This window comes from Chroicocephalus ridibundus, chromosome 1 (genome assembly GCF_963924245.1).
Source record: "Chroicocephalus ridibundus chromosome 1, bChrRid1.1, whole genome shotgun sequence".
Taxonomy (NCBI): domain Eukaryota; kingdom Metazoa; phylum Chordata; class Aves; order Charadriiformes; family Laridae; genus Chroicocephalus; species Chroicocephalus ridibundus.
The window spans coordinates 133381973-133408924 of NC_086284.1; the positions used below are offsets into that span (position 1 = coordinate 133381973).

At 51.9% G+C, this 26952-nt stretch overlaps 3 protein-coding genes and 1 non-coding gene across 7 annotated transcripts; 3 read left to right on the forward strand and 1 right to left on the reverse strand.

The window, feature by feature from the left end:
* The first annotated feature begins 245 nt into the window (after positions 1-245).
* LOC134510481 (U7 small nuclear RNA) lies at positions 246-305 on the forward strand. Its single transcript, XR_010069619.1, has one exon. It is a non-coding gene; the product is annotated as a U7 small nuclear RNA (small nuclear RNA).
* C1H12orf57 (chromosome 1 C12orf57 homolog) lies at positions 271-1139 on the forward strand. The gene is made up of 3 exons (XM_063322490.1): positions 271-461; positions 537-713; positions 818-1139. The coding sequence occupies exons 1-3, from the start codon at positions 404-406 to the stop codon at positions 964-966; spliced, it is 384 nt and encodes a 127-aa protein (XP_063178560.1). The 5' UTR covers positions 271-403; the 3' UTR covers positions 967-1139.
* An 874-nt stretch (positions 1140-2013) lies between these two features.
* Positions 2014-17166, forward strand: PTPN6 (protein tyrosine phosphatase non-receptor type 6). Of its 4 annotated transcripts, XM_063353816.1 has the most exons (17): positions 2015-2294; positions 2485-2575; positions 7261-7556; positions 7829-7951; positions 8250-8444; positions 11296-11518; positions 12239-12355; positions 12523-12636; positions 13045-13141; positions 13551-13630; positions 13728-13877; positions 13997-14128; positions 14412-14566; positions 14848-14915; positions 15317-15468; positions 16218-16315; positions 16436-17166. In XM_063353816.1, the coding sequence occupies exons 3-17, from the start codon at positions 7549-7551 to the stop codon at positions 16542-16544; spliced, it is 1821 nt and encodes a 606-aa protein (XP_063209886.1). In that variant the 5' UTR covers positions 2015-2294; positions 2485-2575; positions 7261-7548; the 3' UTR covers positions 16545-17166. The 4 variants fall into 4 exon arrangements, with proteins under 4 accessions (XP_063209896.1, XP_063209886.1, XP_063209877.1 ...); XM_063353826.1 differs by lacking the exon at positions 2485-2575 and having other exon boundaries at positions 2014-2294; positions 7502-7556; XM_063353807.1 differs by lacking the exon at positions 2485-2575.
* Positions 17167-20608: 3442 nt separating this feature from the next.
* On the reverse strand, positions 20609-26913 carry PHB2 (prohibitin 2). Its single transcript, XM_063353864.1, has 9 exons — positions 26711-26913; positions 26532-26616; positions 26373-26452; positions 25893-26077; positions 23926-24055; positions 23345-23448; positions 22852-22929; positions 22225-22301; positions 20609-21992 (listed from the first exon to the last, which is right to left on the reverse strand). The coding sequence occupies exons 1-9, from the start codon at positions 26835-26837 to the stop codon at positions 21983-21985; spliced, it is 876 nt and encodes a 291-aa protein (XP_063209934.1). The 5' UTR covers positions 26838-26913; the 3' UTR covers positions 20609-21982.
* Between the last annotated feature and the right edge of the window lie 39 nt (positions 26914-26952).

A 26952-nucleotide genomic window follows, 5' to 3' on the forward strand; every position in this document is an offset into this window, starting at 1 on the left:
GGGCGTGGTCGCCGCGCACCAATGGGAAGCGGCTGATTTGCATACAGCCCGACCGGCGCGGCAGGGCCGGGCTTTGCCGCCGCTGCCCGGGGCGGAGCGGAGCCGGGCGGCGGTATCGGGCGGGGAATGTGGGGGCAGCTCGGGTGGAAAGCAGCTGGAGGCGTCTGGACGCATGCGGGGTTTCCTCGCCCTCACCTAGGGGCGAATCGGCCCGGGGGGGGCCCGTCGCTGGGGCGCAAAACCGGCAGTGATTTCAGCTCTTTTAGTATTTGTCCAGTAGGTTTCCCGCCGAGCGGGAAGCCTCACCCACCGGTGTAATGGCAGGAAAAGGAGGAGACGCGCATGCGTGTCTTCGGCAGGGGGTTGTGAGGCGGGTGGGAGCGCGGCCGCCCCGGCGGGCGCGATGGCCGCCTCCGCTCAAGCGCCGGGGGCTGTGTCGCTGAGCGCGGAGCAGGCGAAGGGTGAGTGTTGGGGCCGGCTTAACGGCGGCCCGTCGGGGCGGGCTGGCTGGTAGCTGTGTGCCCGTTTCCCGGCAGCGGTGCTGGCGGAGGTGATCAAGGCGTTCGGGGCGCCGGAGAACGCGCAGCGCATGGAGGAGGCGCGGGACAACGCCTGCAACGACATGGGCAAGATGCTGCAGTTCCTCCTGCCCGTGGCCACCCAGATCCAGCAGGACGTGATCAAAGCCTACGGCTTCAGCAACGACGGCGAAGGTGGGTTGTGTCCCCTTCCGCCTCCCCCCGACGCCGGGCGGGGAGCTGCGGGCCCGCCGAGGGGGCGGGCGGGCTCCGCCTTTCCCAGCCGCCGTGTCTTGCAGGGGTCCTGAAGTTCGCCCGGCTGATCAAGTCGTACGAGTCGCAGGACCCGGAGATCGCCAGCATGTCGGGCAAGCTGAAGGCCATGTTCCTGCCGCCCATGACGCTGCCGCCGCATGGGGCCGGGACCGGCGGGGTGGCGGCCACCTGAGACCCGCCGGCCTGCCCTGCCCCGCCGCCGGCTGGCCGTGCCCCGGCCGCAGCTGGCCTCCCGTCAGCCCTGGGAACGGAGCGCTTGAAGAAGGGAGAGGCTGCTCTGAAGGGAATGGACCGCTCTGTGCATGCTTGCGTGTGTCTGCTCCTGAATAAAAAATGTCTTGAAAATGCCTTTGTTTTATGGAAGAACGTGCGGCGCTCCTGGGGCGCAGCTGCTGCTCCCCCGGTGCAGAGGCAGTTGTAGCACTCGTGCTATACCTCACGCCTGGTGAAACCTGTGCTAGTGTTTTGAGAGGAGCCCAGCACATAACCAGTTCTGCAAAAAGGTCATTGCTTACGCAGTCCTTGGTGTGAAGCCCTAGGACTTGATCTCAAAGTGATTTTTTTTTTCTTTTTAAACATTTCAGAGGTGCTAAGCCCTAAAAGCAAGCATTTACAAAAGTGGTATTTGAAACATACCAGGTAATACACTATTTGAAACATACTGCGTCCCTAAACACAATCTAGTGCTGTTCAGCAAGTGCCGTAAATGCAGCTGAGACCCCTGTTTCCAGCAGCGTCGGTGCCGCTAACTCTCTCTTACCACCGGTACCGTGTCCGCATGGTTTTTGGGCTGAATGTGCCATCAAACACGTCAGCCCTAATGAAAAAGGTGTCAGATATGCGGCAGGGAGCGGCACGGTGTGGGAGGACGGGGCTTGCCCCGTTTGGCTGCAGCCTGAGCTAGAAGAACACGATGTAAAACTCTGTCTTGTGTCTTCTGGGACTGGAGAGAGACAAACCCCGCGGAGCAGCCGTGCTCCAGTGTGAGGTTTTGTGTTTATGGCTTGATTTCAAACGAAGGGGCTTCAGGTGCGTCCGCTTGCAGCCTCCTGGCCGGCGTGCCTGTTGCCCTCGGAAGCGTTGAGATCTTTGGGGAGGGCGGTGGGCACCAGGGTGGCAGGGCTGGGGGTGAAGAAGCCGAGCTAGGGAGAGGGGGGAGCTGCGAGCCAGGTGTGATAGGCACGCGTCCGGTTTTGCCTTCTGTGCGTTTAGGTTACAAACCAGGCAGGAATGTAGCCAGCGAGGGCGTGAGCTTAGTGGATAGGAGGCAGGAAGAGCCGTCAGTCCCTTCCGTCTCCATCCACCTCTCCCAGCTTGGCCTTGGCCTTCCCCCACCCCTCTAATTATTCATTAACTACAGCCCAGGAAGTGCTTTGCAAATGGTGAGAATTAAGCCGCCTGGGTGAGGCCTGCAGTTTGCCTGGCCCAGAGCTATCTCCTTCCTAGTCCTCCGAGGAACAGGGCAGAGTCTGGGACTGTGCCTGTGCGGATTGGACACAGGTGAGTCACGGGAGGTGCCACAGCCCCAAGCGCTGCCAGCTGCTCCTCCAGAGCCCTGGCACTCACTGCCATGAGCATCCAGCTCTGTCGGGAGGGCGCGAGTCCACCTCTCTCAAGGGCTTTGATCTCTCTCCCAAGTCCGTCTCAAGATACTGTCATGATAATTCCAATATTGCTTTATTTTCTTTAGTAGGACCCCTTGGTTAAGGGCTGTGGTACTTCCTTCACTAGCTGCTGTCAGTCCCCTGTCAGTGGGGACCTGAGCTGATGCCATCCTGTGGGTGAGTGCTGTGAATGCTAGTTAGGGGAAGAAAACAAGAATTGTTGGTGAGAAAAAGAAAAATACCGCCAGTAGGGATCAGACACAGAAGGGGAAAAAAAAAAACCCTCACCTTCTATTAAGAGCTCGAGGATAGCTGAGGACTGGAGTTCATGGTGGTTTAGATTGTTACTGCTGTTACCAATGCTCCTTCTCACTTTGATAAAGAACAAGCAGGATTTGTGTTGCCCGGTCCGCTACAGGTAGTCTTCCAGCCCCGCAGCTGCTTCTCTGAATGTTTTTATACAGAGGGAGAGGTCATCAGGTGGCTGACCCTTTTTAATCCTGGTCATTTCTCGATTTGCTACGGTCTTTATAGCTCTTTATGGAGCAGCAGGACATAAAATCTTCACAGTCAGTCCAAACAGGAGCTGAGCTCTGGGGACTGCAGTGGCGTGGTGTAAGGAAATGGGATTGGCAACAGCATTATTCTGTGGTAAGGATCTGGGCAACCACGGTGGTCCAGGACTGTCCTGGTGTCCCATGGCCTGACAGAGATCATCTTGGCAAGTCCCCGGAAGGTGGTCTGTCTGCCTGTTCCCCAAGCCCAGGTGGCCCTTCGCTCTGCACTAGCAAGCGAAGTACGATGTGCAGAATGGCAAAACCTCCTGCCTCAAGTCGTCTCAGTGCTGAGAATTAGAAGCGACAAATGCAAAGCCGATTCTCCGAAAGGGCTCCAGGTGGGATGCCCTAAATGTGAGGGAAACACAGAACAAGGAAGTTGGTGTCTCGGCAAGAGGGTAGGCAGTATAATGGAGGAAATGATGAGTGAGATATTGAAGACTCAGCATCTGCTTTTGTAAAGGCAAATCCTGTCTTGTAAAAATGAGTTTTTTGAGGGACTTAGCAAGCTTGTGGATAAAGGAGGCCTGGCTGATACAGTTTCCTTGGATTTCCAAAATAAATTATTTGACAAGATTTTCTCACCAAAGTCTTTAAATAAAGCTAAAGTCGTGGCATAAGAAAGAAGATGATGTTTTTGTTGGGTAAATAATTAGTAGAAAATAGGAAAGGGAATGTGGGAATAAACACCCAGTTTTTACAGCAAAGGGAAGTCATCATTGATGAGATCACAGTGGCCTAACCTGAAATATACGCTGTTCAGTATATTCCCAGGTGACCTGGAAACAGAGCTTGTGTGGTGAGGTGAGAAAATTGGCTGATGGTAGAAAGTTATTGAGGATAACAGGTTGGGAGCTGACTGTGAATAACTGCAGAAGGACGTTATGATAACGAATGAGTGGGCAATAGAACCGCAGGTGAAATAGAACTACAGGCGTATGGAAAACCGTGTTCATGGAGAAGAATAATTCAAAATTTACATACAAAACAATGGACCGTGAACTAACTGTAACCTCTCTGAAGTAAGCCTGTGATCATATGTAAGTCCACGCAATTGTTAGCTTAATGCTTGGTTATGGCGAACAGGTAGCAGAAATCATCACTGTGTCTCTCTCTCTCTACATATATGTATATGTTCATGTCTCACCAGCATCTTGAGCACTGCAGTTCTGTGCCACCCTTCGTCTTTATCTCCAAAACAATACAATAGAGTTGGAAACATCTTGGAGGCGGACAGCAAAGATGATCGGAGGTGTAGAAAAGCTCTGTACGAAGAACACCTACATAGGGTTGGAGTCTTCAGCCTGGCAAAGAGCTGAGGAAGGATATGGGCGTTACGGGTCCAGCTTGGAGGGGGCGAATAGGAATCAGTCGTTGATTTTTCTATCTTTACAACAACCAGATATTAATAAAAATGGGCAGGGAGCAGGGTATAAGCAAGCCAGAGGAGGGAGTGTGTTTCTGTAGCTGCGCAGTGATGCTAAATTTGTTATGGCTTTGACAGTTGACTACAAGTAGCTGCTAACAGAGACTTAGGGAGTACAGGGGGAAAAGAAACTCTATACAGGGCCTCTTCCTCTACCCTTCCTTCGACAACCGTTTTGACCCATGGATCACCTCGTCCAAGCCCCTGCTCGCAGCAGAGCTAAGCCCAAAGCTAGGTCAGGTTGCTCTCGGCCTTGTTCAGGCGAGTCCAGAATGTCTCCAAGACTGGAGAGTCCTCAGCCGCCCTGGGGACCTGCGGCAATGGCTGAACCGCCCTTGGTGGGGAGCGACTGTGCAATTTTTCCTGATCCCTCATCAGAATTTCCCTCCCTGCAAGTTATGTCTGTTGCCCCTCCTCCGCTTGCTGTGTCCCACAAAGAAGAATGTGGCTCTACGACCCCCAGTCCCCCTCTAGGTAGTCTCAGACGGCTGTCAGATCCCTCCTTCAGCATCTTTCCTCCAAGCAGAACAAACCCAGCTTCCTCCGGCTCCGCTGTGCTGCAGGCTCCTCACCGCCTTAGTGGCCTTATGCTGGATTCTGTCCAGCTTCTCGGCATCTCTTTTCCAGTAGTCCAGATGTGGGTGTCTTTTAATTAGCTATTTCACTTATCTTCACCTCTAAATTTCTTCCTGTGATAACTGTGGCTTGGCTCCACAAAGGGATTTACAAGATGAGGTTCTACCATCTGTGTTGCACTGAAAGCCAAACAGCAGCGTAAGAGTAGTCTCTTTGCTGAAATCTCTTGACCTGTTAATTATATTAAGAAAGTATTTTAGCGGCTCAATTACAGTCTGCTGTTGCGTGCTGCAGCCATTTGGGAGAGCAACCTCAAAGATACGCAACCGATTGCTTCTCTACCGCGGTATTTCCCTCCCTTACCAGCAGGAGCTCCTCACTGGTAGTTTTTAATTAGGTGGCCCAGATCAAAAGACGCCGGTGGGCAGCTGCGTGCATCCAGTCCTTTCCGGAGCTGAAAGCAACCACAAGTATAAATTCATCCTGTAAATTATGTGATTTGGGATTTGTATCCACACAAATACTGACATGTGGGTTACGCCGCACCCCGTGGCTTGTCCTGCTGGAGGATAGGGGATTCCACGAGTTCAGTGCTAACTCACCCTTTCTGTTCTGATCCCGACTCTTTGCTACCTTGTTTTTTCCCCTGTTCCCTGGTGTCTCACTAATGTTCTCTTCCTTGGACAGATTTGCTGCTTCAGCCAGTTCATAAGGCGTAGGGGTGCCCAGGTTTTATTTTTGGCTGCCGTGGCTTCATATCCACCCTACATAATCTCATATTCTTTTGATATCAGGAGTTCTCTTTTGGGACTTCTGCCCAGAAGTTCCCGACATTTCTCCCCTAGCACTAAACGGTATTTCTTTCCCGTGCCAGTGCTAGACTGGCTCTGATTTAGGTGCAGCAATTTAGGTGCAACTTCTACAACTTTTTGTAGAAGTTGTTCCCTTGAGCCACAAGTCTCTGTGCCTTTAAAGTCTCATTATGATTTTTTTTTTTTTTTAAATATCATTTTGAAGTCAGTACAGCTGGATCCCTGCAGCTCACCACATCCCAGCACATCATGTGTGTGAAACCAGAAGTATTTCAAACGAAGCTGCTGTTAGGTGCCTGGGCTGCCTTTCTAGCAATGAAGTTTAGCTTCCCACTTGTCTCTCCTCTACTTCCCTTTGTTGTTAGTTTCTGTCTTGGCCACGAGTTTTGTCTCGATCGTTGCTACCAACCTGTTCAGCTTTTTGCAGGATTTCCCAGTCTGGTGGTGTGCAGGGAAGTCTGCAGCTGCTGGTACTTGAAATGAGCAAGTGTCTCACCGTTCCTGCTGCCCGCACCACCACGCAGCGGGGGCTGAGATGGCCACAGGGAAGAGCCTGGCTCCTTTGCCAGCGGGATTGCCCTCTTCGGCCACTGCTTAGCTTCACGAGCCCTGCAGACCTTGAAACCAGTCCTATGGGAAAGGGCAGGCAGGGGCCGTGTCTGGAAATGGCTAGGTAACTGGAAATGGTTAGTTTTCTTTCTTTTTATCTGGCTGTCCAGGTTGACAGCTTTGGCCTCATTGGTCTGCTGGGATCTTGAAGGTCCCAGGCTAAGCTCTCTTGGTGCTGCGTGGGCCCGCGGAAAGTAGCCTTTCGAACTACCTCCCTCTGCTCGAGGCTGTCGCGTCCCCCAGCAGGCTCTTTTCAGGAAGGCAGTGGCTGTGCTTGGAGTGCTAGAGTGCCTGCACCTCCAAGTCTGCCCCTCTGGGTCTGCACGGATTCCCCCTGCGGCTCTACAGAGCCCACGTTGGGATATTTACCTGCCCGTAGGGCTCATCAGCTGGAGTATGGAGGCTTCGGTCGGGTAGCTGAGGGCAGCCCAGCAGAGCCGAGCCGCGTGGCTGGGCGGTCGTAACCTGTCCTAGGGTGCTTCGTTGCTCAATGTTTGCCAGCCCGCGCTGCCCGCTTCAGCCTTGACGCTGTGTGGGTGACACCAGGCAGCCGCGGTCCCCTCGGCACCACGGCGAGGCCTTGGGAGTGGGGAGAACTTGTGGCTCTCGCTGGCCTTTTGGGGAAGAAGGGGAATGGGAGGATGTGCAGAACTGAGTTTTGTGAGCATGGCCGGGAGCTGAGATGCACTCGTGGAGTCAACCCTGGTGGGGACAGGAAAAAAAAAAAAAAAAAAGAAAAAAAAAAAGACAGGGACCCAAAACCAACAGGGGGGATGGGGAGGAAAGAGACAAAAGGAGAAGCAGAAGTGTGTGCAAAGCAGCTCAGGGCTGGGGAGCGGATGGCTCAGAGAGCTTCCTGTTCCTGGCGCCGCGCGTGCCCAGCTGCGCAGGGGCTTGCGCCTGCCTGTGCCCACAGCGCTGCGCCGGGGACCAGAGATCAAGACGTGCATCCAGAGAGTGGTGGATGGAGAGGGTCTGAATGGACTGACAGTAGACGCCTGGAGAGATACATGGCCAGCTCCCAAGAGGCGCAGGAACAGCTTGGCATTGGGTGCTCCAGCACGGACCTCCGACTTCCCTTTTCTCGCCAGCGCGAACTGATTTTTCCTCTGTGTTTTTTGAGTTGCTCTGGTGGTAGCCACTTGGCCTGCTCTTCTTTCGCCCTCCACGATGGTGAGGTAAGAGGACATGAGAAGTGTGTGTGTGTAGGGAGGGGGACCGTGAAAGTAGGACAGATCAGAGGGGGGGGATCATCCTAGAAGGCATATCCCAATAGAAATCTTTCGTAGGCTGGGGGAGGTATCAGGTAGGAAGGGATGCTGCTGGCCGCTGTCATCTGTATGAGCATCTCTAGGGATGCTGGCTGGGGACCATTCTTCACTGTACAGGTCACCACAGTAGCACCTGGCCTTTTTTATTCACTTGGTCTTGTTTTTATCTCCTCTCCTAGGTGGTTTCACCGTGACCTGAGTGGGCTGGAAGCTGAAGCCTTACTGAAGGGACGGGGTGTCCATGGCAGCTTTCTGGCCAGACCCAGTCGGAAGAATCAGGGGGATTTTTCTCTTTCAGTTCGGTACGTAACTTAGACCCCAACTTCTGTCTTTCCAGAGTTATATACGCAGAATGCTTAGACCCTCACATGTCCTGTGGCACCTTCTTCACCCTGTCCTTATTCCTTTGAGTTCTTTCCAAGCTGTAAAAGGACCTGAGCTTCCCAGCATCTTCTAGACCCCTCCCTCAAGTTGCCCCAGGAGCTTCCTTTTCCAGTCACCTCCTTTCACTGGGGTGGTTTGCTCTGGTTCCATGGCAGGAGGTAATGCAGAACATTTTCTGCCTCTTTTCTAGCTGCCTCACTGTGTATTATCCCACAGGGTTGGTGACCAGGTAACCCACATCCGTATCCAGAATACTGGGGATTTCTATGACCTGTATGGAGGGGAGAAGTTTGCCACCTTGTCAGAACTGGTGGAGTACTACACGCAGCAACAGGGCTCACTGCAGGACAAAGATGGAACCATCATCGACTTGCGATACCCGCTCAACTGTTCCGACCCCACTACAGAGAGGTACAGAGAAGGCAAAGCAGCTGGTGTGTCTGTGATGAGGCCTCCTCTGTGTTTCATGGCCGCCTTTGTGCCTTGCCTGCATCCCCAGGGCAAACCCTGCAAAAAGTTTCTCCTCCCTCCCGTATCCTCCTGTGCTTCCGTGGGGGCAGCATCCCCAGGAGTAGCTGGACGTACCTTAACCCATCACAGCAGACCAAATAGGGCTCTATTTTTACTTGTGGTTTCCTGTTGCCCTTGCTATTTATATACTGTTCCTAAAAGCAAAGGTTGTGGCGTTAGTTATGGGTCTGCCGCGGTATGGAGAGTGACCTGTTACGTGGAAGCCCTCAGCCTTGCCCCAAACCTCCTTGGTTACTCCAGGCCTGGATGACTCAAGTAGATGAGAGCAGGACCATGTTCCCCTGCTATTCCTAGCCTGCTTAGTCTCCTTCCTGTCCCCGCTTTGCATATGTCTCTGACAACCAAGTTCCTAAATCAAATCAGGTGGTTTTGCCCTTGCGTTGTGCTGTCAGGCGCTTTGATGCAGCGCGGGGAGCAGTCGTGCCCTGGCTCTGGGGCGGGCAGCTCCTCCTTGTGCTCCTGCAGACAGGGAGCAAAGATGGCCGGGGGGGACGCTCCTGGGTACATCCCTGCTGGCTCTGGGGTCAGGCTGCAGAGGGGCTCGCCTCTGCCTGCCGATTGTCCTCTCCACTTGCCCGTTGGGTTGTGGCCCTGCAGTTTCCTCCCTTCCTCCCTGCGGTTGGAAACTTCTGCTCCCCCCCCTCAGGCTCTTACGAAAGCTCCTCGCACTCGCTCCCCAAGTGATTTTCCATCACGTGTCTTCGAAGAGCTGGGCTCTACTGGGGGAAGGGAGGGAGGGATGGGAGCCATTAACCACGTCCTACCTGCGGAGGGGAGGCCCAGAGACCTCTTTGATGGGCAGAAGGGGTCAGCCATTCCCTGGGGGGCATGTCTGAGCGCCGGCACATGGTGGCTGAACGCTTCTTTGGGGGGAAGTTCCGAAATTAATCACTGCCATGGAGTGAAAGTCACTGGCTACTTCTTGCCGTGCGTGAGGTGAGGATCAACAGAAGTTACTTGCCGAGGCACGATAACTGTCTGCCACATCTTCCTGTTGCAATGGGTCCTGGATGTTGTGTGGAGAGAGGAATGCATTGCCCTGGCCAGATGCAGGAGTGCATGAAAGCTTCTGTGACTGGGGCATGGCCTCCTGAACTCCATTTCAGTTCTTGGGAACCGATAGCCCTAACGATGTGAAGCTCACTGTAGATACCAGTACCGCCCCAGGCCTCCACTGTTAGCTGCTCCGTGGGCAGCAATCCCGCTCCCGCAGCTCTAACCAACACTGGCTCGTCTACTGAGCTCCAGCTTGGCCTTGATGGCAGTGCACGCGGTGACGTATGGAGCGTGGCTGGTCCTTGTTTCGGTACCCGACACAGGCGGGAACAGGGAGGGGCGTTGCAAGTCAGCCCAATGCAACAGCTGCCTGCTTTTGAAATGCTGTTCGCCAGGGGAGATGGCCAAAACGGCTGTGTCTCCAGGTGGCCCCTGGGCTGACATGGGTCCAGACCCAGCAGAGGCTCCACCAGAAATGGGTACCAGGAGGAATGGGATGATTTACAGCATCTCTCAGCTTTCTACGGTTTGCATCTCTAGCTCCAGCTTCCAAGGGAGTTTTGTGGAGGCAGGACAGAGCTGCTATGAAATGGCCTTTAGCATCTCTACTTGGCAGCTCAGCAGCGCCCCCAGGACCTTCTGGTGTGGTCCAAAGAGACTGTGGAGCATGGGACAGGCGTGAGGAACTAGAGGATCTTCACAGAGACAACCTGGGTCACATTTGGAGTTTCTGCAGGGCCAGAGCCCTGCAGGAGGAGGAGAGGCCAGGATTATCCCATCTCCCAGCCTGCTTCTGGTGACCATCACTTGTACCCACACCACACAGTGCAGTGAGATCCCACCAGGCAGGCATAAACCTCCCCCAGCGACCTTTGTAGGTGGGAAGGGGCTTGGCAGCAGCTGTGCCATTTGCTTGTATCCCTCTGTGCCCTGGGTCCAGTCCTGCAGCAAGGCAGGGAACACCTCGGACAAATGGGGATGCTCCTCACCTTGTGCTGAGAGAAGAGAAGGAGCTGCTGACTGGGTGTTTGCATTGACGACAGGAACGCGCACATGGATCGACAACAGCGGTAAGTACCAGGAGCAGAATACGGGCTGCAGGTGGCTCCTGGTGGTCACTCCCACGGCTAGGCTGATTGCTGCACTGTGATGTGCCCAGAGAATGGGAATTATCCTTTGACTGAAGAGGTGACTGAGTTTCAGAAAGAGGGGTCACTGGGATGGTTCTTTAATGGATCTGATCTCAACACATCCATCTGGGTGCTGCTAAACCCAATGGAAGAGTTTCTGACTCATTGGAGGTTTATTTTGGTTTCCCTAGTGTTTGAGTAATGCTAAGAGACGCTGAAACCCAGGGACTACTCTCCCCAAACTGGTCTTCAAGCCAGCAAGCATCGCTTACCTGTGCTTGTGTGTATCACGCTTGGTGTTTTCCCTCTGTGTCCTCTGCTACCAGCATTCTGCTCCCCGGGTCCCTTCTACCTCCACCTCATCCCTTGCCCTTTCCTTTTCTTGTCAGCTCTCTACTTCTTTCTGTCTCATCTGCTTTTCCCAAAACCTTTCCCAGGCTCCTCCCTTGGCTTCCTTCCCTCTCTCTTTCCCTCCCCTCTGTCTCCCCTTTCTTTTCTTCCTCCCTCACCCTTCCCCACTGTTGCTGTCCTTCACCCATCAGCTAAAGGGCATCCACCTACCTGCATCTCCACCTCTCTTCTGACCCTCTCTTATTTTTTCCTAGGTGGTACCATGGGCATCTGTCAGGCTCTGCAGCTGAGTCACTTCTCCAGGCCAAAGCCACCCCTTGGACTTTCTTGGTGCGGGAGAGCCTCAGCAAACCTGGGGATTTTGTCTTGTCTGTCCTCACTGACCAGCCTAAGCCTGGGTCTGATGCCCCACCAGCTGGGGCGACCAGTGCCTCTGGGGCCCGGCTCAAAGTCACGCACATCAAGATCATGTGTGAGGTGAGCAGTTGGGAGAGCAAAAGGAAAGGGAGTAGAAGAGATCTCTGCTGATCTCTGATGATCATTCCTCAAAAGCACGGGCCCTGTCAGCTTGAACACCACCAGCAGTGTTTCTGAATTTGGATCAAAGTGCTGTCACCTTTGGAGGTCCCTTATGCCCTCGCCCCAACCTGGGCGACCATGGGCAGTGCGGGGTGCTCAGACACGGGAGGAAGCGGGGCTCAGTGTGACTGAGCGCCCCAGTACAGGGAGCTTGTGGTGAAAGAGAGGGGAGGATTCACAATCTAATTATGAGTTCGTTGAAAGAGTTAAAAGTTCTTGGAGGAGGAGAGGGGGGAAGGGCATCTGCAAGGCCTCCACACTTAGTCTGAAGGATGTTACCAACCTGGCTGTCACAAGTTCTCCTATTTCTTTCATGTGGGATGATGCAGAGAGTGGAGGGAGATTTCAAGGACGGAAAGCAACTGACCTTAAATGAGAGCTGAGGGCAATATACCTTCTCTGGGCTTCCATCCACTGAGAACAGGAGTCGGTTCTTCAGAACTTAGTGTTCTCAGGGCACGCTACCATTTGACCTCCCTGCCAGATGAAATGCTTTTCTAGATAGCACAGGGTGCTGCCCGTGGCTTTGCACCCCAACGTTACCTTTTTCCTGAGCGTTATCAGCTTTGTCTATAGGAATGTTATGAGTGGGACGTTACACGTTCTTCCTCCATTTAGAATGGACGCTACACAGTTGGGGGTGCTGAAACGTTTGACAGCTTGGCAGATCTGGTGGAGCACTTCAAGAAGACTGGAATTGAGGAGATGTCTGGCTCCTTTGTGTACCTGAAGCAGGTAAATCCCATTTCCTCTCTTTCTTAGGGATCCTTGGGAGGGACCTACTTGCTGTTTGTTTCTGCTTTGCGTCCCTTTCCTCCTTTTCTCCCCAGCACACAGAGGAGACTTTGGTCTCCAGCAGAGTCTCTCGTTCATGCTGACCCATTGTGTTTTCCCATCCCCAGCCCTACTATGCTACGAGGGTGAATGCTGCTGACATTGAGAATAGAGTGCAGGAACTGAACAAGAAGAGTCTATCTGAGGAGACATCCAAGGCTGGATTCTGGGAGGAATTTGATGTAAGAAACTGCTGAGGGACATTATTCTGGCTTTTTGGAAAGTCTCTGTGCACCACCTCATTCTCCACCCTTGATTTCTCCCTGGACACAAACTCCCCAGGTGTCTTGTAAATTCTCGTCAATTTATCTCTGAAAGAAGTGTCTGTTTGGAATCTGTTCCTCTGGGGAGTGAGTGTCATCTTTAAGTGAACCCCGTAAGGTAGAAATGTGCTTTTTCATGTTTGGGAGAACGAGTCACCAAGACAGTAAGGGTGTAAACCTTGGACTTTTGAAGTCTAGGTTTGCTTTTCACTTCTCTGCTTCCCCCCAAGCATGCCCATGTGTCCCCAGCGTCTCCACTGTTCCTCTGAGTGCCCACCTCCCCTGTCATTGTGATCTTGCCATGACTATTCTCTCTTCTGCTCTCAGAGTCTGCAAAAACAGGAAGCCAAGCACCTGTTTGACCGTCATGAGGGCCAGAGACCTGAAAACAAGAGCAAGAACCGATACAAGAACATCTTGCCCTGTGAGTCTTCTCCACTATAAAAAAAACCAAACCAACAAATAGACACAGACAGGCAACGAAGAGCTGTCCCAGTCATCCCTGGCCCTGCCTCAGCCCACTCTGTCCTCCTGGGCGGGTTACGAGGTGTGCAGCATTGGGGATTTAAGAGATGATGAGAGAGGTCACATGTCCTTGAAGGAAGGAGGGAGGGATGTATCAAATTCCTCATGGTCCATCATAGCGGTAGAGAGGTGGGAGGATGGGGTGAGATCAGTCTGACTCCAGAGAAGGAGAGGTAAAGCTATGGGTCATGCTGCATGCACTTGGGTTACGTGAATGTGGTGGTGTGGGGCGGTGAAGGAGCTTTGGTGAAGGATACCCTGGGCACAGAGTATCTCATCGTTCTGTTTATTCTTTCACTGCATCCCAGTTGATCACTCCAGAGTCATCCTCCAAGGAAGGGACCCAAATATCCCTGGATCTGACTATATCAATGCCAACTACGTCAAGGTGAGACTCTTGAAAGATGGCTGTATGCCCCAAATGGGGGAGGGCCTGCCTGCTCCTGAAGCCCTTCTGATCCTGATCTCCCCTTGTCCACACTCAGAACAACCTGATCAGCCCGGATGAGTGCACCAAGACCTACATCGCTAGCCAGGGTTGCCTGGATGCCACAGTCAATGACTTCTGGCAAATGGTGTGGCAGGAGAACACGCGCATTATTGTGATGACCACACGGGAGGTAGAAAAAGGGCGGGTAAGTAGCAGTTTGTAGGTGCCTCGGAGCTGCCCTCTTTTCCCGTCCAACCACTGCTCTGCTCTTTATCTCTTCCCTGCCTTCTGCCCGTCCTCACCCTGACCTCTCTGCCCACACAGAACAAATGTGTGCCTTACTGGCCAGAGGTGGGCAGCACGAAGGAATACGGTCCCTACCTTGTGGAGAACGCTGGGGAGCACGATGCATTGGAGTACAAACTGCGGCACCTCTGCGTGTGTCCGATGGATAACGTGAGTGTGCCTGGTCGAGGGCTGTCATGGAGCCCGTGGGCCTAACGGTCACTGTAGGCTTGGAAGGCTGGGAACTGCTGGGTGCTGTGGTGATGCTGCTGTTGTATCAGTCTTGGGGCTGCTGTTCCCACCTGGTTTGGGCTGGAATCACATTGCTGGAATCACCAAGAAGTGCGTGGGAGACGGAGGTTCCCTCTGGCTTCAGATCCGCCTCCCCCTGGGACAGAGGCCAGGGCTAGGGCTGGGTTGCAGTTTTACCAGTAGGGTGTTTTGTTATTATCAGGGTAAGGCTGTGCGTGACATCTGGCACTACCAGTACCTGAGCTGGCCTGACCACGGTGTACCCAGCGAGCCAGGAGGGGTGCTCAGCTTCCTCGACCAAATAAACCAGAAGCAGGAGAGCATCCCACACGCAGGACCTATTCTGGTGCACTGCAGGTTGGTACAGAGGCTGGGGTTTGAAGCATTCTCCATCCTTATTATAGGGTCAGGTGTAGAAAGTCTGTCCTGCTGCACCAGCTCTTCCCCGGGAGACTTGCGAGCGAAGCTTATGCCAGCCCCAGTATTTGCTTTTTCCTCTTTGATGCCCCCAAACCAACCTCTGCTGCCTGTTGGTGTTGCTGAGCACCTGCTCCAAGCGCCTCGTCCTTCCCCAGAAGCAGCTGCATTTTGTTTCGGGAGCTGCATTGCTCTGACCTCTGCTTGTCCTCTCCTTGCAGCGCTGGGATTGGCCGCACTGGGACTATCATCGTCATTGATATGATAGTGGAAACAATCTCCACCAAGGGTAAGAGGACCCCAAAGTGTCTTGAAGTGAATTGGCCTACCCAGTAGGGCTGTGCCCTTAAAGCCAGCTGCAAAGGGATGAAGGCTATCAGGTATCAGAGGGAGAGATCCTGCCACAGCCCTGAGAATGCTGTGCTGTCCTTGCTATGTGGCAGCTGCTGGACCTCTACACCGTATCCACTAACCGTGGCTTCAAGCTTCCCTGAGCTGGGGCTCTTCCTCCAGGGCCAGACTTGGAAGATGCTGAGCAGGAAGGAGGGATAGGAGGTCCATACAGGAGTAAAGAGTATGGAGGGAGGTGGAAACCTTTTGATTGACCTCCGGTGTGACTGCTTTTGGTGGAGAATTGGGAGGGGGGGGTCAGTGGACACATCCATAAGCTTTTCTGCTGCCCCTTGCTAGGGCTGGACTGTGACATTGACATCCAGAAGACCATCCAGATGGTGAGGGCCCAACGCTCAGGGATGGTGCAGACGGAGGCCCAGTACAAGTTCATCTACATGGCCATCTGCCAGTTCATAGAGACGACCAAGAAAAAGCTGGAAGTTATCCAGGTGAGGAAGGGGACTCTACTTTCCTGTCCTGCGAGTTCAGGCCCTGCATGGTGCTGCCTCTGAGCCCAAGTGCTCCGTTTCCCAAGCTTTGAGCTAGCACCGGGGACCTACACAGGCTACGATGGTGCACCAAGGTTTGAGTCCCTTTAAAATTCAGGGGACAACATTAGCAGCTCAAGTACCAACCCCTTCTGAACCGCTAAATAGCAGTAAGATGTTTGGTTATTCTTTAATTTAAACTAAGAAGTTCTATATCACATCTCCGCCAACTGCTGTTTTGTTACAAGCCGAATCTAAGACAGGCGAAGACTTTGCCCTCCTCCTTTCCTCTTTGTCTTTCCCATCCTGGTCCTGCAGTTGCCTCCCATGCCCTTGTGGAAAGGCTTTTCTCCTACTGGCTGATAAGTGGCATCTTTTCTCTCTCCTTGTAGCCTCTGGCAGCATCCACTAGCTGCTGCTACCTGTTTAATACTCTTTAGCTGGCACGTGGTGCTCCCAGGCATTCCGGTGCCTCTAGAAATCTGTTGCCCCACTGTTCACCCCCCTACAAGGCTACATTTGCATCCCTGCTGCTCACCCCTGCGACAGCAGTGGGCAGAGTGCTCTGAGCCAGAGGACTTCAGCACTCCACCGAAATCCGCTGAGATCCTCGCGTGAAGCGTTCTGGTTAAACAGCCAGAACTCTTCATGACTCCTCATGTGCTTCTCCCAGACCGCGCTTTTCCCAGCTCGGTTTTTCTCTCCTGTAGTCTCAGAAAGGCAAGCCGAACGAGTCTGAATATGGGAACATCGCCTACCCCCCTGCAGCGAGGAACGTGCATGGCAAGGTTTCACGAAAATCCTCCAAGTAAGAGCTCACCTAAACCAGAGGCCCAGCTACGCCTGCCTCTGGCAATAGCCTCCCTGTTGGCTTGGCTGCCTTCTTCCTCTTGCTCACTTTTCCCCTTGTTTTTCCCTGGTCTTACAGGCAGAAAGAGGAGTCAACGGTTTATGAGAACTTGGGGAAAAAGGAGGAGAAGGTGCGGAAACAGCACTCCTCAGAGAAGAAGCTGAAAGGCTCACTAAAGAAAAAATAAGCATAAAAATAAGCAAGTAGCCCCATGGCGGGTTTTGAACCTGGGGTGCAGGGCTGGAGCTCACATCCAGGCTGTCCTGGCTTCGCATTCCTCGCGCTTGGGCCGGAACTAGGCCTGCCCTTTCTCTTCCGCGCTGCCTTTCGGTGCCCTGAGCCAGACTGCTTTCCAGCTCAGCTGACCGACTTCACCGCCCCTTGCCCTTGCCGGCCAGTGGAGTCTCCTGCTGCCCCTTCATCATTCATTAACGGGGCGGGGGGGGAAATAAAATCACAGCCCTTCTTTCCTTTGCTCTCTGCACCCTGGGGCCCAAACACACCTCTGCTGTGTCGGCTCCAGCTGACTTCTTGAGGAAGAGCTAAGGATGCTCTTTACGGGAGCTACATCTCTGCCCGCTGCTGAGAGTTCGAGTTTACCCTGGTAGTGTTCCCTGAAGCCTCACCTTTTAAACTCTGGAGTTTTTGCCCCGTTTCAGCTCAGCTCCTCTGCAATTCAACAGGAAAATTCCTCTTGCCTTAATACCAACCCTCTGCCCGATCCTCCCTTTTCTACTTGATCTTTTGACTGGATGCTGTAAATATACCAGAATTCAATGTGATGGCCGTGTTTTCTCCTTTGTTTGTAAATAAACATGTATTTGTTTGAATGCTGAGTCACACTTTTTTTTTTCCCCCTGTAATTTCTCTTTGAGTATAGCCGTACTCCTGGCTTCACTTGCAGCCCTGCAAAGACTTGCAAGAATGGCTCTTGCTTAGTTTTCATCAATTCCTGCGGCCTTCGGACGCCCGAACAGAAGCTGTGACCAATTAGGGTGGCTTCTTGCTGTGACACTTGAGTGTTGGTAGTTGTCAGGTAAGCGAACACAAAACGTTAGCTGTGACAAACTCAGACGCGGGGGGTTTTGCGCTTAAATTTTGGTATTTGGAAAAGTCATCCTCATGCCTCCAAATCATTAGTCTCCTCTGCCTTTGGTGGTACCCAGCCTGAGCTGGAGGGTAAGGCATAAGGGCTGCTTCAGCAAACAGCCTGACTGCTCCTTCCTAGATACTGCTTGGTAGAAACGAAACTTCATCTTCTGGAGAAGGTAGACCAGAGCACGGCCGTATTGTGACTTCACAGACGCTCGTCAGTCACCTGCCAGGAGGGACTAAAGCAGCTGGATTGTTTAGTCTGATAAAGAGGAGGCTGAGGGCTGAGCTACAACACACCTCACCTGCAATTACACAGAGGGCTGGTAAGAAGATGATGGCAGTGACATAATAAAACCAGAGGCAACGGTGCCAAATCGCAGCTTGGGAGGTTCGGGTTGAACACCTGAGCCTGCTTTCATCAGACAGCATCCAAACAGACGCTCAGCGGGGGAACTCTGTCCTTGCAGGTTTTCAATACTTGAATGGACAAAGCCACAGCTGATCTGACCCTAGTGCTGGCAACAGAGCCACTTGCAGCAGCTGCCTGGGCTAAAGACCTCCAGATGTCCCTTCCCACCGCTATTTATATGATTCTGTGAGCGACAGAGAGCATTCCTTAGCGCTGGAGCCTATCCTTGGTGGTGTTGGAATGGGGCTCAGCATAGTTTTTAAAGTCTTGCCAGTTAAAACCAAGCCCCAGCCTGTGAACTGTACCCAGGAACCATCTGGGAGAATGCTGAGAGAGTTTAGCTAAAGCCACAGCTGAAGAGTGCAGAGCTGAACCTTTCTGTGGCGGCTGGCTTAGATCCCAGAGAACATGCTCAGGGATCCTTTAATTTACAGGTACAGATACTGCTCAGGCTGTGGACATTTGCTACTCAAAGGAAAAGATGGCTCAAGTGTCCTGGACTCAGACCTGGTTAGAGCTAATGGCCCGAAGAGCTCAGTCCCACTTAGGGAAAAGCATGAACTGGGTCACAAATTGACCTTAAGATCCAGACCAAGAACACTTGGAAATGTGGGAGAGGGTTTTTTTTTCTGGTCTGAGACATGTCTGGGCCCCATGTGGGAAGATAATTGCACAATCAACCACTATGACAAAAGCCCAGCTGTAAATCGTCCCCTGCTTTGGCGTGGGGACCTTAGGACCAGGCTCTCTCCTCTCAGTTTAGTGCACAAATGCAGATGGGGGAAGGGGTAGAAAAGAGAAGGAACGAGACGGAGCTCTGTTCCGTGTAGCTTGTGGGACAGGGGCAAGGGCCAGTGTGCCTGCAAGGTGATGCCCCTGCCTGGGAGCCAGCAAGGTGAAGCAGCTACCGGCCTGTACGAACCAGCTGGCAGCAGGCACTGCATCCTTGTAACCCCGCCACTGGCCAGCCGACAGGCCCACGCTCGCGAGTTTTGCAGGAGGGAGCAGGAACCCCAGCAGCAAGGCAGTGGCAGGGTGATTCAGGCAACCTCGGCTCATCTCCCTGCTTTTCATCTGGTGCCAAACGCATGAACAGAGCCGAGGCAGGGCCGGACGGTGTACAAAGGAGCGGGCAAGCGCTACAGATGCTGCAGCATTTCAGCCACGCTAACACTGAGAATAGCATTTCCCAAGCCAGTACAGCAATAATGCAATTTCAAGATGAAAGAACTCATCCCGTTAGGAAAAGCAACTTCACCCTACGTCTAGGCACCAGGCACGCTTAGGAGGGACAGATCACAGCACCAAGGATGAGTGCCACCTGCCGTCCTGCACATACGAGGGGGGCAGACTCTGCCTCAAGCAACCAAAGGCAGAAACAACTCCACAGCAGCAATCCCATCCTTTCCCGGATCAGCAGCTGGTTCTGGAGCACGTGGCTGAGAAAGCTGCCTGGGGTAAAGACGCGTACCTGAGACACAGTATATTGGGAGGAAGGACGCTGCTTGCTGTCCATTCGATACGGCAAGAAACGTGGTTGGAAGCATTCGGAAGATAGAAGATACTTTGTGATCAGACCCTCTTCCCCATGGGCTGGACTTCAGGTCCCAGTTGACTGGAAGCTAGCAAACGTTACTCCAGTTGTCACGAAGGGCAAGAAAGACAACACTGGTAATTACAGGCCGCCCATTTTCACTCCGGTGCCTGGTAGAATTATGAAGGTTATTCTGGGAGTTTTTGAAAAAGCCTTGCATGAAGGGACAGCCATGCCTTACTAATATCAGGCTGGTGGCCAGTCGCTAGCAGTGCTCCCCAGGGCTCAATTTTAGGGACACTTCTCTTCAAAGCTTGTATCAGTGACCTAGACACAAGAGTCGAGTGCACGCTAAAAGCTGGCAGTAATAAATTAGGAGGAGCCGTTGATTCCCTTGACTGGACAGAGGCCTTACAGCAAGATCTTGCCAGATTAGCACGCTGTGCAATCACCAACCACATGAAATTTAACACGAACAAATGCCTCGCGCTGCACCCGGAACGGTGTGATCCTGGCCATATCTATAGACTGGGGGGCAGAAGGCTGGAGCGCAGCCCTGCAGAAAGGGACCTGGGCATTTTGGCTGATGGCGAGCTCCTCAAGCCTGTTTCTGTTTGAGATGTGTTTAGACAACAAACACTCTTATCCATGGCTTAACTTTCAGGTTGCCCTGCGTGCAGCGAGGAGTTGGACTCAATGATCCCTGTGGGTCCCTTCCAACTCAGGACACTCTACGATTCTGTGACTCTGTGAAATCTCCAAGGCCTAAATGTAGTACAGGGGAGCCCAGAGAGAGAGGGGAAAAGCCAGCCCCTGAAGCAGACGCGATTTTGCCTTTGAAACCCAAGCACAGAAAAGAGTTTGGTCAGTGGAGGAAGACTTCTCCTATGCTTTTGGCCAGGAAAGCGGGGCCAGGGGGGGAAAGGTGTAAGAATGGAGGTCAGGACAGAGTACCCACATGCTGCTGTGACATGGGAAAGCAGGTAAACCTCTGCTCATCTCTAGCATCTATAGGCAACTGAGGAACTGGCCCTGGTCACCCGGTGCAGCCATACGGGCACCCACACCTCATTCTCCGCCCCCTCGCCCCCCACTCCTTGCTCCTTTCCCCATGACATCCTGCTTCTGCCTTCACCCAAATAAAAGCTCTGTTCCACCTCCCCCTATGGAAAACAACCTCTTTTTCCAGCACTAAGCACACTTAGACACAGTATAAATTTGGGGGGTTTTAATTTTTACAAATGTTTGAAAGAATCACTGAGCAGACAGTGACGCGTATTCCAGCAGTGACAGGCACCCAATGAATGACATTTTCCTGAATTGAGTCCCAGGTTCTCTTGGGATCAAGAGTGAAAGAAACAAAATTTACTAGAAAAAAAAGCCTGGTGCTGATGGCAGCAGAACTCCCAAGCTCAGCCAAAAAATTACTCTGATTTTACCCTACAGAAATCTAAAGATTAATGAAGGTTAGAGGTGAATTACTATATCCACATGCGTTACCAGTAAGCACCCTTGCCCCCTCCCCAAATTTAACTGGTGGGGTGAGGAAGGGATTCCAGCTGCCTAGTGGCAGAGCCCAATCCCATAACTGGGTCACCACAAATGGAGCAGGGGCACGGGAACCAAACATGGCTACTGGATCAACGACTTCAAAGTGAGGGCAAACAACGCCAGTGGAGGGAGTTCAGATTTCCTCACTCATCTCTTCTGCTGGTCAGCACCGGTGGCTCTAGGAGGCTTTAGTTTCTTTCATTTCTTCCCTTGTTTGAGTAGGAGACTGTCACTGAAAGGGAGAGAGAAGCGAGTCATTAGTCCAGAAAGCACAAACAAAGCTGAACCAGACCCTCGCTACAGACCTGGGGGTGTGGGATGTCACACCTCAAGGATCTGGACTTTAAGCCCTTCCTACTCGGGACTTTTTTCAAAACGCCTTAAGCCTTCTGGAATGCGTAAGACAAAATCTGGTCAGAGGTAAAGAAGAAGGATCTCACAATCCACAGAAAGAGACCAGCTCTGGCTTCCCTTCGTGACTCTAGAACATCTAAGCTTTTAGCTGCATGCTGTTACCTCAGCTGGCACTGCCTTGCCCACTAAACACTGGACAGATTAGGCAAAGCTGCCACGCTCCTGCCAGCTCTGAAAGCCGGGAATGGGGTTTTCTAGCATGGACTGGAAAGCTTTTGGAGCGCAACAAGAGCATCTTTCCTAGAGATCCAACCAAACCAACACAAACTCCCACCATTATCTAATTGCCTTCTCACAGCCCTCTCTGCCACCCGTGCAGGATGCCCTGTATACACAGAACAGATCGGAGGACGCTCCACAGTCACTCCTGCCTTCCCCACGCAAGGCTCCTTACGGGACACACGCGGAGCTCCAATTACTGATTATCTCCTACTTGATGTGGGTGTTTGTGCGGCCCCTGCAAGGAAGGGCTTCAAGCTTCACATCGCAAATGGAAACTGCGGTAGAGGCGGAATAAACTTCCTGTCGCCAGAAAGGCCCAAGCCAGAAACATGCCAGGCACCAGGCAAACATCAACACTCTTGTTACAAGTCCCAACAGGAGGATCAAAATAAACAGTGCCTTACCTTCCTCTGTGTGTCAGGAGATGCAGTAAAGCGCGGGAACGGAAGAAAAACAAGAGTAAATTGATTAGATTCAACAAAAATCTCCATTTCCGCAGTAAGTCTGCTCCCAACTTGGCTGTGTCCTCTGGCACCACGCTCCTCTCAGAGAATAAGATATCGAGAGAGCTCCAGAAAGGGGACCAGCTTCGCGAGTAGGGTGCAGTTAAATCCACCCACAACAGCCATCTGGCCCCTTTACCTGGTGAATCCCTCATCCTGCAGGTTCAGTACCAAGTTATCTGCTGTGAGATAGACGCGGTTTTGTGAGCCAGCAATCTGAAAAAGAAATCCAGTGCAGAGATGGCGTAAAGGAGAAGAGTATAAACGCACATGGAAGAATAACACTAACGAAGAATCTGTCTCCCCCTCCAGATACAGCACTTAAGATCTCCGTTAAATCAAAGCAATTCCCCAAAACAACTCTGTAACTTCCCGACTTCCTATCCCAGTGCCATCAGACTCTCTAAAAGAAGTGCTCATTCTGTCTCCCGGTCAGACAGACCTTTGATCCCAGGCTTAGCTGTCCCCTTTTCCCAGCCTGCAGGAAACCAAGAGCTTTCGGTGGCTGCAGCTGGGCGTGGGTGATGGAATCTGATGTGGATCTGGCCTTGTCATATGGAAGGCATGAACTCCTAGCCTCTCATCTAACTGACAATCATTGCAAGCTAGATCTTAAGCTCTATTTGAGCAGAGAATGACTGGGCAGGAACAAAGATCAGGACAGGGCAGGTCACATTCGCCTTAAATTCATCATGTGGCCACTGGACTAGGAGGACAGCACAAGGACTGCGGAAGGACAAAGGTAATTCTGTGCACCATTACTCACCGTTTTTGAGATGTTCTGAGCAGCTCGGATCTTACGTAGCTTGATGTAGCCTGGATTCCTGCTAAGAGCTTCACCGAGGTACAGCAAAAGTTAAGGGAAAAATCTGCTAACAGAAGCCACCTACGCTCAAGGAGTTTTTCCCAAGCCATACAATCAAACATCTTAGGGGGAAAAAGCAATCTCTGTCCCAGTAACTTGGGCCTTTGGGCAGGGATATTTTTACTACCCCAAATCAAGAACAACATTACGGATTATGGTCACACACAGCAAAAGTTAAACCTTACAACAGGGAGCTCATAGCCTTCTCTGCTCTGACCTGTAATCTCAGGCAAATCTCACTCCAGCCAACTGTAGGGGGAAAATAATAAATGACAGTGACCTACTTAGAGCTATCATCTGATAACAGTCTCCTAAGCGTGAGCCCAATGCGACCGATTCTCGGGCCTGTCAAGCTCACAAGACACATCCCACAAAATCTCCCGAAGTAGGATATCATCTTGGCAGCTGTAGCTTCCCCTTCAGCCTGAACAATCTTCTGCTTCTGCTCCTGCTTGGCCTTCTCCACCAGAAACTGTGCGCGCTGTGCCTCCTGCTGGGCTGCAGAGAGAACGGCCAAAAGCATTGGAAGCAGATCCCATCTTCTGAGCCCCCACCAGAACCCTTCAGTTGAGTCCTGGGGGCTTCACTTCCAAAAGAACAGATAGCATTCTGGGGCGATACCCACAAGTAAGAAATGTATCTGAGTACACTTTATTTTTTCTTAAAACAGCATTCAGACCCTCTGAACACAATCCACATAGTAAGCGATAAGAGTCCCAGTATGAAGAGGAACCCTACGGTCTTGGGCACTCAGTCCCACCAGTGGTCTCTCCCAATAGCTATCACCCAAAGTTTTCTGAAAATACTTGTGAAACAACCTGTTTGGCTCCATTACGAAGGAGGCCGAGATGTATAACTCAGCAGCCGTAACAACGCAAAAGCAGTGATACGCTATCCCAAATTCTGCTTCCTTGTTTAACAATTCACTAAAGAGGCAAAGGCAATCCACTCTTTCCAGGCGTAAATCGAACTCACCCACTTGCTTAGCCTCCACAGCTGCCGTATATTCACGACTGAAGCTCAGCTCTGTGATAGCCACATCGTCCAGGATGAGGCTGAAATCCTTGGCTCTCTCTGTCAGTTCTCGCCTAATGAGCAGAGACACCTGAAACACAAATACAGCAAAAAGAGTATCAAACACAGGCTGACTCTCACTTCCTGCGCCCCCCAAAAGTGAAGCACAACTGCTCTTCACAGTGGGCCCAAGAGAGACCTTAAAGCAAACCTTGATTCATTGAAATTAATACCATCTCTGAATCCGTCACCTCTAAATAACGCTGCATATCCACAGCTACATACAGCATTTTCAGAAGTAAACTACAGCTTACTTACAGTCATTACTTAACTATATTACACAACTCATTTTACAAAAATGAAAACCTTCCTGAAAGGTTTTTTTGCTTCCACATCCCATCGCATCTAGTTCCACAGTTCCCACACATGTTTTGGCAATAAGCATTTCCTTGAATTTGCCACTCTTGGCAGTTTGGCTGTCCCCTCATCTTTGTATTCAGATGAAGAAAATAAAAGTTACCACTACGCACTGCTACACACTGTAGACATATCACATCTCTTAACTACTGTAGCTACTCATCTAGCATGGCTACTCTGCTTTTTTGTCTTTTTCAATGAGTGTTTTTGGGTAGACTTTTTTTTTTTGTTATCCTACTAATTTCTGAGTTGCTTTTAACTTGCCAGTATCTTTTTCAGGCAGGCTGACAAGTCTTCCATCAAATGTAATTGATCCATCAATTAAATAGAAATTATTGCTACAGTATCACATTCTTGATCAGTCTAGCATTTGATTTCACTTTTATTGCAGCTGTTTCTGAGCACAATTCTAAAATGATGCCAGAATCCTTCGCTGTGTGAGCTGCAAGTGCTTAACTACGTAAAGTCACTTTATTTTCTTCTGATTATCAACTGCTTCAGTACGCATCACTTTACAGTAACGAACAGACGACAAGAAGGCAAATTCATCCAGTTTGTTCAGAAGTTTCGGATACCCTACAGTCGTCTTTGCTTCCAATAAACCTAAATCGTTTGCAGACATTGTTTCTTTGCTGTCACATCCTTCCTTTCCACTTTCTCTTTATACAAGATCATTAACAAATCTTTCCAGTGCACACCACGTGGCCTACCACAAAACCCTGAAGTCCCTATTCCGGATCAGTTCTCACAACGAGACCTGGACGCTTAGTTCTACTCTTCGCTTTTTTGTCATGGATCACACACTAGTTAAGAGAGCTTTGCATTTCATCTTTCTGACAACTTATCCTCTTTAGCAGCCTCACGCAGGATCTTTTAGAAGAAGATCAGCAACTTCTCTCTCCCTCCCCTGCGATAAGTAACAGATACTCTCAGAATCCCTGGCAATTGCATTATCAGAACACAAGCTTACAGGTATAGACTTTTTATAGCTAAATATTTCTATTATTTTGCAACCCCCTCCAGATTACCCTCTAATTTTTTTCTAAACACAAATATTTACCATCCATCCGTAGCATACATTATTGAAAGTTTACAGCTTTGTTAACTGCTCACTCACTTTGCTTTTCAGATCCTTTAAAACTGTTTAATTTGCACTGATAGCTCTTCTAAGACCCATGAAGGGCCAAGTAATAGTTTTTTAAAAGCCAGCTCTACTGTTACTTGTGAACTATGATGTAAATTATCTCTCCCTCACCCATCATAACATTATGGTGCAGTTTTGCACTCTATACAATGAATCCAGTCTTCTCAGATGCTAGTGGTCCAGCCTTAGTGTTTGTATTTGCATTGGAATCAAACTGTAAGCTGGGTACAGATCCACACCCTTTCTGTTTGGATGCACCATCTACCAGCCTAATATATTTATCCTTTATCTGTTATAACATTCCCCACGTGCACAACTTAGTTGTTTCTTTACAATGGGAGTGTAATTCTCCTCCAGAAGAGTTCACCTGGGCTCTCTGCGTGATAAGCTGGGAAGCGTTAAACTTGGCTACCACGCTCTTGAGCACTTCGTTAACGATGGAAGGCAGGACTCGCTCCTCGTAGTCCAGGCCCAGGCGCTGGTACATGCTGGGGAGCTCTGCAGCGTTGGGGCGTGTGAGGACACGCAGCGAAATGTTCACCATCTGCAAATCTGAAGAAGAGAAAAGAGATGATGAGGGAGGCCAGCACTGCAGCCGGACTCAGGTTGCCCAGAGAGGTGGTGGAGGCCCCATCCCTGGAGACATTCAAGACCAGGCTTGATGAGGCTCTGAGCAACCTGATCTAGTTGAAAATGTCCCTGCTTACTGCAAGGAGATTGGACTAGATTACCTTTAAAGGTCCTCTCCAACCCAACACATTCTATGATTCTATGACTCCTTTCCCTCCCTGCCGCCCCACAGACACCACCTAGGCCTCACGTTCCGGGCCCGCGGGGCCGCTCTCACCTTTGGAGCCGGTGGGGGAGGAGATTTTCCGCGGCCGGGCTCGGATGTCGTAGATGATGGGGTACTGGAACCAGGGGATCCTGTGAGGGGCGGGAGGTCCGTTACTCAGGCGAGGCGACGGGGAAAGGGCGGGCCGGGGCTGGGGGAGCCGGGCCTTACCTGAAGTGCAGACCCTCGGCGAGGATGGTGTCCTGCTGGACGCCGCCGATGCGGTTGAAGAAGATGGCCCGCTGGCCGCCTTCCACTGCGGGGAGAAGGAGAAGAGTCAGGGCGGGAGGCGGAGGAAAGCACCGGGTGGTGGTGGGGAGTGTTAGAGAACGGACGGACGGGACACTCACCGATAAAGACGGACTCACGGACACCATAGGCCAGGGCGCCGGCCCCCAGCAGCAGCTTGAGGGCGGTGCCGACGCCGCGGGGCCCGGCCGGCAGCCGCCCCGCCAGGTCCTTCAGGTTCTGCGCCATGGCCGCGCCGCGCCGCCGGGAAGGACACCGGAAGGTGCCGCCGCCGAGGAAGCTCCGTCGAGGAAACCACCCCCCTTCCCGCCACGCCGCCGCCGCCCTCCGGCCGCGCTGCCCT